The 14,182-nt window shown below is 48.0% G+C and overlaps 1 protein-coding gene across 4 annotated transcripts in view; it reads left to right on the top strand.

Annotated features, from left to right (window-relative positions):
• Positions 1-1,262: 1,262 nt before the first annotated feature.
• Positions 1,263-14,182, top strand: part of SEC31A (SEC31 homolog A, COPII coat complex component) — a 29,957-nt gene continuing 17,037 nt past the window's right edge. For all 4 annotated transcript variants that reach the window (XM_026041290.1, XM_026041289.1, XM_026041288.1 and 1 more), the window contains exons 1-13: positions 1,263-1,341; positions 1,909-2,032; positions 3,975-4,173; positions 4,986-5,081; positions 6,286-6,426; positions 6,792-6,934; positions 7,302-7,401; positions 8,072-8,233; positions 8,416-8,568; positions 9,077-9,313; positions 9,765-9,839; positions 12,241-12,291; positions 12,953-13,030. In XM_026041290.1, the coding sequence (XP_025897075.1) occupies positions 1,263-1,341; positions 1,909-2,032; positions 3,975-4,173; positions 4,986-5,081; positions 6,286-6,426; positions 6,792-6,934; positions 7,302-7,401; positions 8,072-8,233; positions 8,416-8,568; positions 9,077-9,313; positions 9,765-9,839; positions 12,241-12,291; positions 12,953-13,030 (1,638 nt within the window). The remainder of the gene's footprint in view (positions 1,342-1,908; positions 2,033-3,974; positions 4,174-4,985; positions 5,082-6,285; positions 6,427-6,791; positions 6,935-7,301; positions 7,402-8,071; positions 8,234-8,415; positions 8,569-9,076; positions 9,314-9,764; positions 9,840-12,240; positions 12,292-12,952; positions 13,031-14,182) is intronic.

Here is a 14,182-nt window from a genome sequence, read left to right as displayed (position 1 = left end):
AGCGCGTGCCCGCGCTCCCAGCGATCGGCTGAGCCGCCGCGGCCCGCGAAGCCGGAGCCGCCACGGGCGAGACCCGCGCGCGGGGAGCGGGCCGCGGGCGCCGCTTTCCCGCCGCCTCCCGTGCCCGCCGCGCCGGAGCGCGAGGGAGCCACGCGGGCGCCCGCGAGCCGCGCTGGCGGCGCCTGCGGTAGCTGGAGTCCGTAGAAACCACCATCCCCGTCWTGCCTTTTGGGACTGGCGAGCGTAGGAGGCGCCCCGCTCCGCGCAGCCCCCGCGGGGCCGCCGCCCGCCCGCTGATGAGCCCCTCGCTGCTGTTCACATCCTGACGCGCTGTGATTACTGCGATTGAGCTGCTGAGGGCGGGCGGCCCCCCCTTCCCCTCCAACCCCCCCAAATTCCTGTACACCCCCCCGCAACCGCCGCCCCCAGGCGAGTCTCGTGGGGGGGGGGGGGGCGGAGCGCCCGCGGGCGGCGGTTAGTGGCGGTTGGTGACGGTTGAACGGTTCCCCCCTCCCCGGCCGGAAGGGGCGGGGCGCAGCGGGCGGCGGCGGAGCCGGAAGGCGCCCGGGAGGCGGCGCCGGGGCTGCCACGTTGGAGCGGGCGAGCGGCGGCGGCGCCGGCCCGGGTAAGGGGGGGCTCCGCGAGCCGGGCCCCCAGCCGCGGCGGGGAGGCGAGCGGAGCTGCCGCTGGGGAAGCCTCTGCGCCTGCCCCGAGCGCGGCCTCGGTGCCGCGGGGAGAGCCCGCGCGAGGGGAGCCTCCAGAGCCCCCCTTGGTTCTCCGCACGGGTGGCTGGGACCCGCTGTGCGGCGAGGCAGCGCCCGAGCCCCTCTCGTCACGCGTTTGCTGGTGGAAGAAGGTGCCGCGGGCCCCGCGGAGCGCGGCGGGAGCTGCGGCGGGGAGCGCCTGCGCGGCAGCCGCGGGGCCTGCCCCGCTCCGGCCTCTCCGTTCCCGGGGCTCCAAAACAGAGCCAAATGACCGYTGCAGAACCGCCGTGAGGCCCGCTCCTGCAGCTTGCCGAGAGCGCTTTGTGGTGGCKCTCACAGGCGGGGTTTCGTGGCTGATTACAGCTTTTCTGAGGCCTAGGAATTATCCTTGGGTTTGTGTAGGGGCAGGAGCTGCCGTGGGAGGCACAGGGCCAGTAAAGGCTCTGCAGTGGCTCCTGCTGAGGGGCTGTAATGCAGCACCCAGCTCTACCGTAGCACCTTCTTCTTGCATTGCACGTGAGAATGACTCCTTTTGTTGTGCTGCTTCTCTTTAGCAAAATGAAGCTGAAGGAGATTGATCGCACTGCCATGCAGGCATGGAGCCCTGCCCTGCAGCACCCCATTTACCTGGCCACAGGTGAGTTGCTGGGAYGTGGGCCAGGGGCCTTGGTCTGCTTGGGGTGAGGCTGGCGCAGGTGAAAATTAGAGTAGTTAATTTGTTGCCTGATGGTTGAGGCTAGAATAGAGAATGCTATGTAGTACCTCAGAGGCATTTTTCTGGCCTTGTGATACTGGTTTACTCCTTCATTTGCCCTTTTTTTTTTTTTTTGTGAGAGCACATGCTTGCTGCCCTGTAGGCAACACCACCACCCGTTTTTTTTCCAGAATAAGGCTCCAACATCCTCATGTTCCTATTGATTAGCTGTCCTTTATTGCTCATCTCCTRCTTCCCTCCTTTCTCTGGTGTTAAAGGACATTCTTGTACATAATCAGCTAGGGACAAAAGTTCTCCTAAAGCTTCCCCTTTTGTGATGGTTAAAAACCCATGGAGGAGGAAATCAGTGGGAGGAGAATTACATGGAAATAATAATAAAACAAAGCAGATGGTGCTTTGATGGGATTCTTATGCCCTGCCTGCTGTTACTTTTGCAGTTGCTCCTTTCTATAGCACGTCCTTCTCATCCCTGCACGTGTTTCTTTGTAGGTACCTCTGCCCAGCAGCTGGATGCAACGTTCAGCACCAATGCGTCCCTAGAAATATTCGAGCTGGACTTGGCGGACCCTTCCCTGGACATGAAGTCCTGTGCCACCTTCTCCTCCTCTCACAGGTGCGGGATCGCACGGGTTGTGTGCTGAAAGGCCAGCGTGCAGGTCTCAAGCACAGTCACGAGGAGAGGAGCGGGGCTTTTGGGCTCAAGGGTGGCCCGCGAGTGGCGTTGCCCTTCAGAGGGGACAGTGCGGTGCASTCGTGAAGGCAGCGAGTCAGATCTCCAAGACAGAGCTGCACGTTGCCACTTAGGTCTTTTGCACCCTTACTGTGTGCTTGGCCACATAAATATGTTTGCAAGCATGGTTCCTAGAGGTTGTGTTGCCTTGAAATACTTTGACCTGAATGAGGATTTGGCCACACTTGCATGCAGGAAGGTTATGACCCTGTTCAGGGATGTTCTACTAATGTGAGTAGGAACAGTTATACTAGTTTTTGCAGGAAGCTGATTGTTTTGTTTTGCTTTTGTAGCAGTGAGATTCCTGGCTCCTCCTGGGGCTGCGAGAGCCAGTTGATCATCAGCATTTAGATATGTGGGGTTTGGGAGAAACAACCCTAGCCTGTGCTAAATGCCTTGGTGTGCAGGCAGAGCTGAGCTTAACGTTCCCAACTGACTCACAGAGAGCAGGATGAGCCATGTAATCCTTTAAAATGTCATGGTTCAAGCTTGTTTTAGCCATGGCWGAGATGTTTTTGGGCTTGCCAAGCAGCATGTGTGTTTCCCAGGTGTCAAAAGGGTTTTCCYAGAGTGAGGATGCAGAGCCTCCACCTTTATTTTGACTTGCAAGTCAAAATGGTCAAGTGATGCAATTCTCATCAAATCAGTTCTGCAACAAGTTTTCCACATTGTCATCCTCCAGAAAGTCCTGTGCTATTTYGTAGGGCCGTGCTTTATTTTTGAAGGGGTAAAGGGCAAGTGGAAAATAAATGCATGCTTTTTAGTTTTGAATTCCTCACCCTTTTGTACTTTTCTGGAGGGGTTCTTGCATTGCCCCTGTTGRACTGTGTTGGTGCCATATTACTGGTGTCCAGGAAACCCATGGGTCAGTGACTTCCCTGGATAATTCCCCAGCTGCAGAACTTGAATTGTTTTGGTACCCACAGAAAGGACCTGCCTGGCARTTGCAGTAACTCGTGTATGGCACACGCTCTTTGTCCCAGTGTTTATAGTATGCAGCTTATGGAGCTGTACCCAAGATGTTTTAAAGAAATTATTTATAGGTTGTTCTTATCTAAGTAAGAGATTAGCAATAAATAGCAGATGCTGAAGTAATTTTCCCTGCTTTCTAAACCACGTTGTTTTCCTTTCCCATTGCCCAGCAAATGATAGATGTGTCCTTCATAGAAGACTTGTTTTCTGCACAATCAAATACGTGGGAGTACTACTGTGTTGATGGAACAAGCTTGTTTAGTGAAGCATGGAGGGATATTTGCAGATTCACAAAAGCTTGGAAATAGCTGGAAGCACATTGAATTCCTCTGACTTGGTCTGGAAAGGACACCACGGTGCAAATGACAGGTTTATGTTGGAATGGGCCACGAGCTGAGCATCCAGGGCAACAGCTTCCCCCCCCCCCTGCGTTTAGGAGCACAGATGAGAAAACAAGAATAGGATTTTTTTCTACTTGCACTTAGCTGTTGCATGAGGAGCTGCCCTCCGATACTAGAGTTTTATCTACAGGCTGGAGTTGGCGGGGCTAACAGCCCTTCTTTTGATTTATTCCTATGGTTATACAAAAATCCTCTCAAAATCATGTGTAGTGGGGGGCTTTCCTTGATTTTGCAGCTCCAGGGAACACATTTCTGGTCAATTCCCATGGCCCTTTGCTCTTGATAAGGAGAACGATTTGGACATGTCCTCTTTTTAGTGTAGAGGAGCAAGCAAGAAAGTGTTASAATCAGTTAGGAGAGCCACGGCTAGAGCCGCTCTTGGAAGCATCTGTGATGTCTCCTAGCTGATGTGGCTTTGCAKGGTTGTAGCCTGGGCTCTTTGTGTCTCCCAGGTACCACAAACTCATCTGGGGGCCGCACAGCATGAGCTCAGGCGAGAGCGTCTCGGGCGTCCTCATCGCCGGGGGTGAAAATGGGAACATCATTCTGTACGACCCGGCCAAAATCATAGCTGGGGACGCTGAAGTTGTCATTGCCCAGAAGGACAAGCACACGGGCCCCGTGCGAGCGCTCGACGTCAACATTTTCCAGGTTGGTTTTCCGTTGTTCACGTAGGCCAGCGGCCTGTCTTAACAATGTGTTACCCTAAATGTTTCTGTCCCTTTMCCAACCTCTGAAAAGCACAGATGAAATTGGGCCCTTGTATATTTGTATGTATCTAGTATGGAGAACTTGGCTGTTACTGGCATCTCARGCTGGAGAAGGAGTTTGAGGTTGATTGCTTCTCCCTTTTGTCACTTCAGTGAATTTGCTCTAGTTAGGTACAGAGTATGGGTGGTTTTCTGTGATATTTTTAGTTGGTCTCCCTTTTTAATTTCCATGGGCTATACTAGTCGTTTTCTGGTCACAGGGAGCATTTATGTGCTCTCTTGCTTTGTGTGCTTAGTTGTTAGGGTTGTCTTGTCRGGGAATGGGGAGGATCTGTCATTGCAACTTCTAAATTCCTTCCCTAGGAGGGAAGACTGCAGAAAGTGTTGAGATGTGGCCTATTTAAAAGGCAGAAGAGATCTCAAAAGCAACAAGCTTTTCTCCATTACTAAAGCGCATTTACATCCTTCGGGATGTAGTGGATTGTTTTTTTTCTCATGCCTGTGAGAAGTCAATTGATTTCGTTTTCTAAAGAGCCCTTCTGTCTGTGGACACTTGCTTTCAGCAAGGCTGCTCTCCGCTCATGGGGGCCTTTCTGAATGACTTCAGTTTGCTATGAAGTCAGGGCTTATGTTGACAGCAGKGGCCACTAATGACCTGGAAAACAGACACAGTCCTAAGGATCTGATCAGACGTTGAGATTAGAAAGCCTGATATTGAAAATGCTCATAATGCCTTATTTGTGTGTTTTGCAGACTAATCTGGTGGCCTCTGGTGCAAATGAGTCTGAAATCTATATCTGGGACTTGAACAATTTTGCCACACCGATGACACCAGGGGTGAAGACACAGGTAGTAGAATCACATGTCTTAAGTACTGCAAACCAGTGAAAAATAAGCAGATTACTCAAATTGGCAGTTGGTTGAAGCCTACCAAATGRTAACTCTTTAAGTGCCTCCCTGTTCTGTGCAAGATGTTGCATTTCATCAAGCAACAAGTAATCATGAGCCAAGTCTTTGTGGTTACGCCCCCTTTAAAAACATTTTTAGCCGCTGATCCATGGATTGAATCTCTTGTAGTCTTTTTTGGCATGTTTCAGCACGTGAAATGTGAATCTGAAGATGGTGAACAGAAAAATACAGGAAAGTCTAAACCCAGCAAGTGAGAAGTCAGAAAATGAGGCAGTTCGTTTGGCAGTTGCCTCTGTGGTTTTTAAGGAATATGCAATTGCACYGCTGTTTAGCCTATGACTTCTTCAAAGAAGTTTATGGGGGAAAAGAAGAAAGGATTTCTGTGGTTTGTCCTCATAAAGGAGATAAAGGAATGGGAGGGATTTTTTCTAGAAATGTTTATGTTTTTTTAGTTCATAAAATCACACAAGCTAATTGTGGTTACTAGAAAATWAGTACGTAACTGCATGATAAATTGGGGAGAATAATTAGCAAGGAAATGGGATGAGAAATAGTTTTGTTCAAAGAACTTGAATTTAAAATGTTCTGGGTTTGGTTATTTCAGTATCCCGTCTGTTTTTTGGAGAAAGTTTGCCTCTCTTGAAGATCTCTCTGCAGGAGTTACCATGCTTGATAATCACTTAAATGGAATGTGTCATTTTTTAATCCACATAGTCAATGACAACTGGAAATACAGTACAGTGAGGAAGATGGCATTAGAATTGCTCTTATGACAAAGATTAAATCTAAGCAGTTAAAAAGTGACTACAGAGGTCTTTCAAGCAGAGTTAACCTCTCCTCTGCAAGTTATAAACTGAAACCGAGAGGCGAAAGTATCTTTATGTACCCAGATGTATTTTTGYGCAGGACTTGTATGTTTTAAATGACTAAATGTATCAGGCTCTAAAAGGGAGGTGCAGAGTGGAGGCAGCTTTTACAAGTGGGGTTTTCAGGTTTTCTGCTGCACAGCTTGTGCGCACAGGAAAGCAGAAGGAACAGTGGAGGGAGGCAGATCTCCGTAGAGATGTGTGTTTGAGCAGAGTGTGAACACCAGAGGGTTTTGTGGCCGCTTGCCAGCCTGTGACGGGTGTCCTGTGTGTGGTAGCCCCTCGAAGACATCAGCTGCATCGCGTGGAACAGGCAAGTCCAGCACATCCTGGCGTCGGCCAGTCCTAGCGGCCGCACTACCGTGTGGGACCTCAGGAAGAACGAGCCCATCATCAAAGTCAGTGACCACAATAACCGGGTGAGTAAGCTGCCTCATAATGATGGGTTTTCTTAAGATGCTGGTAGATATAGCTGAAAAAATGTGAAAACACTTTGTGCAGGTGGTTTCTTACGTTAAAGAATGTTTATAGTGTCACATGGAAAGATTGGGAACGAGGCTGCTCAGTGTCATCTATTTGAGCATCCTGGGAAATGAAATGGAAGTCTTCTCCTTCGTGRAGTCAAGGAGTTGATTCCAACTGAATGCAGTCCATAACGCTGCGTGGAAATGCAGCAGCAAATGGGGCAGTCCCTCAGGGCTGCCTTTTCCCTACATCTARTCCCACTTAGTGTGGTTGTCCTGTGTTCCTTGGTGCCTGATAGATACCYTGTGTTGTCCCTCAGATGCACTGCTCAGGGCTGGCGTGGCACCCTGACGTAGCCACGCAGATGGTTCTGGCTTCGGAGGATGACAGGTTGCCTGTGATTCAGATGTGGGACCTGAGATTTGCCTCGTCACCACTTCGTGTTCTCGAAAGCCATACAAGGTAGAAACTCTCTTTTGTGCCCTCCACCCCCAATATCTTAAACAGGGGTAAAGGAAAAGTTAGGGTAATTTCCTATGCCACCTCCATTTAATTAGTGCAGCGTTTCCATATGCTGTAAAACAASCCCCCACTTTAAAGGAGAGAACAGCAACAGGTCTGTGTGGGAGCTGTTCCTAAAACTGCTGCCATTTGTACTCCTGACGTGAACCTTAGGCTAATAAAATTCAGCTGTTCAACCAAATAGTCCTTATGGATTTACATGCCACGTGTTGATGATGCAGGTAAATGAAGGACTTTGGTGTAGAAAAGATGACTTGATACCTAGTTTTTCCTAAATGAGTTTATCTCTTTGTTTTCCTTGTGCCAGGGGCATTTTGGCCATTGCTTGGAGCATGGCAGATCCGGAGCTGCTGCTTAGCTGTGGGAAGGATGCTAAAATCCTGTGCTCCAACCCGAACACAGGCGAGGTATTGTACGCAAACCACTTGTAAAATATCTCTCTTCAGTGGCACGAGGAACGCAGTGTTTTTCAAAGCGCGCTGTTTTTCTCATGCTGTTTTACCCATTCTTCCAATGGGTAAAATAGCATGCTTGCTTCCCTGTGCTTTCCACACAGTGAAGGAAGAAGAGGTGTTGGAACAGCTCCATGCTCCTCTCTCAAGAGAGAAATGTTTTAGTGATAAGGCACCTAGCCTGATTTCTTGCACCTGAAGTAGGAGCCTTCAGAGTKTTCAAGTAATTCAGGACTCCTTCCTAATAGTCCTGCCCTACAGCCTTATAGCAATAGGGAATTTAAATGGCCCCGCTTTAACTATTTGCACCTTTTTTTTTTTAATTGGGGTTCATGGAGCTGAATTACTTGAATCATCTTTGTCTTTTTCCCGTCTTTAAGTTTGAGAAATTTTAGCCAGAGCAGAGGGATTTTGTGGGCTACAGAAACAGTGGCAGATCCTTGAGCTGCGTTAAAGCATTCCCGCCTTGCTGGACTTTGGAATACCTTCCGAAGGGCACCTGGATTTTTTTGGTATCCAGAAGACTCGAGTTAGTCCTGCTGTAGAGATCCTCTGCATGTCATTCCCATGGGTAGCAACATTTTATTAGCAGCCCTGCGCTGACATCTTTGTTCTCCTTGGCCAGGTGCTCTACGAGTTGCCCACGAACACGCAGTGGTGCTTCGATATCCAGTGGTGTCCCAGGAACCCCGCTGTGCTCTCCGCGGCGTCCTTCGAYGGGCGCATCAGCGTCTACTCCATCATGGGGGGCAGCGCGGACGGCTTGAGGCAGAAGCAGGTCGACCAGGTATTGAGAAGGGCTCAGCATGGAGACAAAAGAGCARGCATCTTAGAAGTCCTTAGTGGCTCTCATGCCACCTGGATTATACCTATGTGCTGTACACAATGCTGCTTGTCCGTTTTATCAGAGAACATGTGTCACTTCTGTTTTATTTTTATTTATTTATTTCTTCCCCTTTGTTCTTCAAGCTTTCCTCTTCATTTGGGAACCTGGATCCCTTTGGCACAGGCCAGCCTCTCCCGCCTCTGCAGCTTCCCCAACAGACGGCTTCGCAGAGTGTCGTTTTGCCCCTAAAGAAGCCCCCCAAGTGGGTCCGGCGCCCCGTGGGAGCGTCCTTCTCGGTGAGTGGGGACTCAGAGCGGCGTGGTGTGGCCTAGCCTGTGTGTCCTCCCCATTTGAGGAGACTTTTAACTGGTATAAATCCTGCTGTAAGCAGGGCRTGTACCATGCTTCGCCATGTATTTAATATTGTACAGGACTCTTTTAGGACATCTGTTGCAGTAATATAATATAACCTGCCTGCTAGACACTCTACAGATCCACAGCCCCGGTTCTTTGGAGTTTGGGCATCTTAGTCCTTAGTTTAAGGAAAAACTTGGAAATCCTGTTGAATGTATGTGCCCCTTTTTTTCAMGCGAGCTCCTTCACTTCGTAGAGATATGGGGAGTTGGAGAACATAAGTATCGTGATGTCAGCAACAGTTATCCATTGAATGAAGCACATATATGCACTGCATAAAAGAATATATATGGATATGTGTATGTGTATATATATGTGGGCATACAGTTATTTTGCTAGTCTTGAATGCAAAACTGCCCTTTACATGCTGCACATGTGTCTCACTTGTAGTTTGGAGGCAAGCTGGTTACATTTGAGAGCACCAAGGCTCAGCAGCAGCCGGGCATCGAGCAGCAGCAGCAACGTTACCACGTCTACGTGAGCCAGGTGGTCACGGAGAAGGAGTTCCTGGCCCGCTCCAAGCAGCTGCAGGAGGCTGTGCAGTCCGAAGGCTTCGTGAGCTACTGCCAGAAGAAAATCGATATGGCCCAGGCTGACTTTGAGAAGAACGTGTGGGCCTTCCTAAAGGTACCATCCTGAAGGATGACAAGCAGTCCAGGGATTCCTCACCTCCTCCCAAGGCCCCTACCAAAACATATCCCTCTGGACAATACGATGCTTTAGCAGAACAGATGCTGGGAGGCCAGGTGTGGAATTGGGGAGTGGTGCCTGGAAGCGCTGTCGGTGGAGGTGGTCCCTAAGAACCGGAGGGCCCTTGGAGCAGGGCCTGCTGGAGGGTTCATGAGAAGGTCACAGCAGAGGGCAACACTTGTAAATCCCCAGGGAGGGTGTCTCTTAGATGTGCCCTTCACATTTAACCGAGTATTTAGAGGTTTCCACACGAAACTGATAGGCACTTTGTTCCTACGCCCTTGGGCTCCAGTCACTAGTGCTCAACACATGTTWGTGCTTGGTAAGTGAAAATCTGTAGAGAAAAAGAAAATTCAACTGCCGTCTACTCCTTTTACCTTKTTTACAGGTGAATTTTGAAGAAGATTCACGTGCTAAATACCTGGAGCTCTTGGGATACAGGAAAGAGGATCTAAGGAAGAAGGTAAATACTCTGGAAAGATGCATGTTAAGTGCTTTTACTGATTCACTCATCTGTACAGTGCACCCTGGAATGCTGGCTGCGCCATATGTGGTTGAAATGGTCCTTTACATTTGAGACTAAAAGAGCAATTACCACCGGCTACTGAAGATCGTGCATGTTTTTATACCATGTTTTTTTTTTCAGTGTGCTTCCCAGTGGATAGTATTTGTGCTGCAACTCGTATAGCTCTTGTAGATCTATCGTACTGGATCCTTTGTTTGCTTAAACATGACTGACTTAATTATTTATATATTTGTATACCTAATCTTGCTTTTATTCCCTCAAATCTGCCTCTCCCTACACAACTTAAGATTTTTTTGTGGCTGTTGCATCTTGCTTTGCCTATTTTTTGGTTTTTTARCTATGTAATCTTGCAATATGAATGTTCTCTGCGAATTTCAAAGCAATCAACAGACTTCAGCCCCATATTTGCATCTGTCTCCATGTTGATCTCATTGTTGCACACAAAACCTTTCCTATCCATTGGTAGAAGTTATTTGGGTAACTTCTATATGTCATATCCCTATATTGTAATATCAATTTTAATCCTTTTTTGGTTTCCTGGTTAAAGAACTTCTATATATTCCTCGTAGTTTCATTAACTTCATTAAAATGCTAAAATATTCCTKTTTGTGGGAATGCCGCCTTAGGCAACAAGGAAATTTGATTGCATTTAGGAAGACAGAATTTATATTACCAGGGAGCATTTTGTACCCTTCAGGTGTGGATCCTTMTGGAAAAGCTGGATTGATGTTTTTTATATCATGGCAAAACCTGGTTTTCAGAAGCAGTAGTCAAAAGCCCAGATTATCCTAAAAACCTGAAATATGTTTCCATTCAAGCAGCTGGGAAGCATCTGCAGTATGAAAAGTGCAGTATGAAACGTGCTAGACATAAACTGCAGAGCTCTTAAGTTGCAGATGGAGTTGGGTGATTTTAYCTGTCTCTCCTCTGCTCAGAGACAAACTGTGCGGTGCCATCTGCGTGTTGGTGCCCAGGGATATCAGCTGCCCATTTTGGCTGGTTTGCTGCTCTCACTGCTGTGCCTAGGTTGGGCTAGCTCAGTTCRGAGTCAGTGGATTTGAAAGTTTGACTCATTTCCACTGTATCAACTTAACCTTTTATTTTGAAAGACTGTGTAAAAAGGTTATTGTTTGTGTATCAAATGGACCCCAGAGCAGATGTGTTATGATGATGAAGAAAATAGGTTTTTGTGAACACTGTCCTCAGCTTCTCTGTGTTCCTTGCACAATCAGACAAACACAACGAGGGAAACCCTGTTTCTCAAAAGCAGATTGAAGCTAGAAAATGTGGATGAAAATCTGTCCTGTTTATGCAGCAGGAGCAGTGGCAGTTTTGAGGGACTGGTGCAGGTGGAAAACCAGGGGCAGCTGAATTGAGCGGCCTGTATTTCAGCACCTGAATTGAGCACCTRCAATTTCAGTAGGTGAGGAGCTGATGAGCTGAGCTGTGAGGACACCTTTTTGCATGGCTCTTTCCCGGCAAAGCTTTCCACATGGAGGTGGACTCCGTGTCTTCTAGTACTGCAAGATACATGTCTGAAAGTTAGCCATGCCCAGATGATAAACTCTGGACTTGCTATGTGTGGGGCAACCCCTGAATTTCTCTTTTTGATATAGATTAATGATCAAAATAAAAATCCAGCTCCTGCAGTAGGAGCCAGGTCCTTCCCCTCCCTCACCCCCTCTCTAACAGCCTCATCTACATTTAAAGTTCAAGTACACCCTGTTGTATTAGAAGGAATCAGATATTAGCAGCTTGAGGAGGTCCAGGTATTGACGTATTTTTTGTAATCTAAAATTTCTTCATTAAATTGGGATTTGAGAAGACCGGTAAGGAATCCAAAGACCTGCTTTACACTGCAAAGCAGTAAATGCTGGGGATTTAGCTTGTTTCTCCTTGGGAAATCCTACCTCAACGTCATATTCATGCTCTGGTTGAAACCACAGCTTCCTGACAGTAGATCTTCTCACACAGAACTGTCATTTGTCACTAGTTGAGGTGCCCTCAACAGTGCACGCAGTATTTTTTTTTTTCTCTGTATAATCTCTTTTCCCCGTCATGTCTTTGTTATTGCTGTGGCTTCTAGAAGATCCGGTGAGGTTTGAGGCAGAGTTAACAGTTAAACAAAGGTCCAGAAAAGACTCTTTCCTTGGGAGTTTGGCATGCAGGTGGCTTAGCATTAAGCTCATGAGCAGGCTGGGAAAGGAAGTTGCTCTGATTTACACTTTTGTGAATCAAGTATTAGCTACATGACCAGTTTGGCAGTATGAGAGATGAGCAAAAGGGCCTGTCTCTAAAATGAAAGGGTCCTTAGCTGAAAACCTTGCCTGTGTTTCAGATTACTTCAGCTCTGAACAAAGAAGGCCTTGCGGATGGTGACTTGGGAGAGGTAAGCAGAAGTCTGCAACTTGGTCTAGTTTTATAAAGCAATAATAACATGCCGAGGAAGAATAATGTTCCTTTCAGCTTGATAACTCTAAGTCAGGAATAACCCTGCATGCAAGAACCACTTCAGTAGGATGAAGGGACTTGGTGTAAATGAACGTGCATTTTTCCTTTCCTATCTTGCCTGTTTCATAGTGAAGGGCTGTCAGTCATAGGTTTTGGCTCAAGGTCTTTCATGTCTGCTGCTTTTCCATTCTGTTCACCTGATAAATGCTGCACAGATGGTTGCTGTAGTTTTAGTGGTCCAAGTGCCCAGTGTGCYGCTTTCTCCAGCGGGGCTGCAGTGCTCCCTTTGCCTGCATTGAAATGAGACCATATACATTTGAGATGTCACCAGTGGCTGTCTAATGGARAACATATGAATATATTTCTTAAAATTTTTCAGGCAAATAAGGTGAAAGCAGGATAAGGTACTGCATAACGATAAGGTCAAAGAAATGGAGGGTCTTTCCCACTCTCTTGTAATCCCACATGGTTTTGGGATGCTTTGCTTTGGGCAGCAGGCCAGCTCTGAGCACTGTCAGGAAGGTGGTGGTGCTCTGCACGGCAAACTATTTCTCTTGGCTTTTCCTTTTCCGCCTGACGGCTGCTTTTCTCTTTTCAAGGCACCCGCAGAATCTGATGGATCTGCCCTGACCAAGGTGGGGGAAGGGCAGGCTGCAGAGGAGCAGTTCTTCAGAGAGGTGTGTGCTGCCTTCTGGACTAACACAGATCTCCTGGGTATTTCCTTGGCTTTTACCAGCATTTCATTGTGTTTCCCTGGTGCTGGAGATGGATGAGGATGTAAGGTGACAGTCATGATGTGCTCCTGACTGCTTCCAACCACATGGTGCATCATCTTGGCAGAAAACCACTCTCCAGATAGTCTCTTTACCTGAGCCAGACATGACTCTTCGCTCTTACTCCCCTGCTCAAAATGTACTRTTTGTCAACTGCACACTGGTGCTTCACATGCTAAGGAGACCGTTTTAGTAACCAGTATGTGAGCAAGGTGTTACCAGCAAGCATTTCTTTGGGAGCTACCAGTATATGTGTTTGCATGCTGCCTTAYGGAGGAGGAGGCAGGGAGGTTTGTGCCCTCTCAGCGAGTCTTGCTGTGAACATTCATGGTGGAGAAGCTTCCCCCCTACTTGCTATTGTTGTGTTTTCTTCAAGACTTTTGTTAAAGAATCAGAAATCCAGCAGGTGATGCTCTCTGTTTGCTTTGTGGGGAGCTCATATAAAGAAGGTTCTTCTGTCAAGGCTGAGGACTTCTGTGCCAAGCCAGCCAAGTGCTTTAGCATGTCTGGAGTACTTGGCACTTGTGTGTCCAGAATGAAGCCTGTGTTGTGCTTCCTTGGACCAGGCTTGTTGCTGGAACCTGYTGTTTGAGGATGAGCTCAAAGTCTGTGTGGAGCTCAGTGAAAAACTAAGTTAGCATCCCTAGATGCTTCCGTGTGCTGGTGAGCAAGAAGGGAAGGAGAATTTCAGATTTGGGGAGGATGAGGGGGTCATGCCTGTGTGTGCAGGCACGTTTACCTGTGCAGGTCAGTACCAGGCTCTGCCACTTGGGATATATGGAGATCCACGTATGCACAACTCAGATGTGCTTAAACYTGACCCTGCTGGGAAGAAATCTGAAGATTTCGCTGTTTTTACCGTTGGCATCTATTTAAAAAAAAAAACCCACAGTGGTCACTCTGAATGGTGTTTTTCAAATGGTTCACTGATGTGCGTCGGAGGTCCTGCGATAAGCCCGGAACTTTCTGAGTGTGCTGCTTGCTCGACTCTGTGCAGGCACCAGGGGAGGCTCRTGATCCTGAGCTGAAACAGCTCCGTAGCAAATGACAGGGTTA

This window comes from Nothoprocta perdicaria, unplaced genomic scaffold (assembly GCF_003342845.1).
Source record: "Nothoprocta perdicaria isolate Ctin4 unplaced genomic scaffold, notPer1 scaffold_281, whole genome shotgun sequence".
NCBI lineage: Eukaryota > Metazoa > Chordata > Aves > Tinamiformes > Tinamidae > Nothoprocta > Nothoprocta perdicaria.
This window is presented reverse-complemented; position numbering and strand designations above follow the sequence as displayed.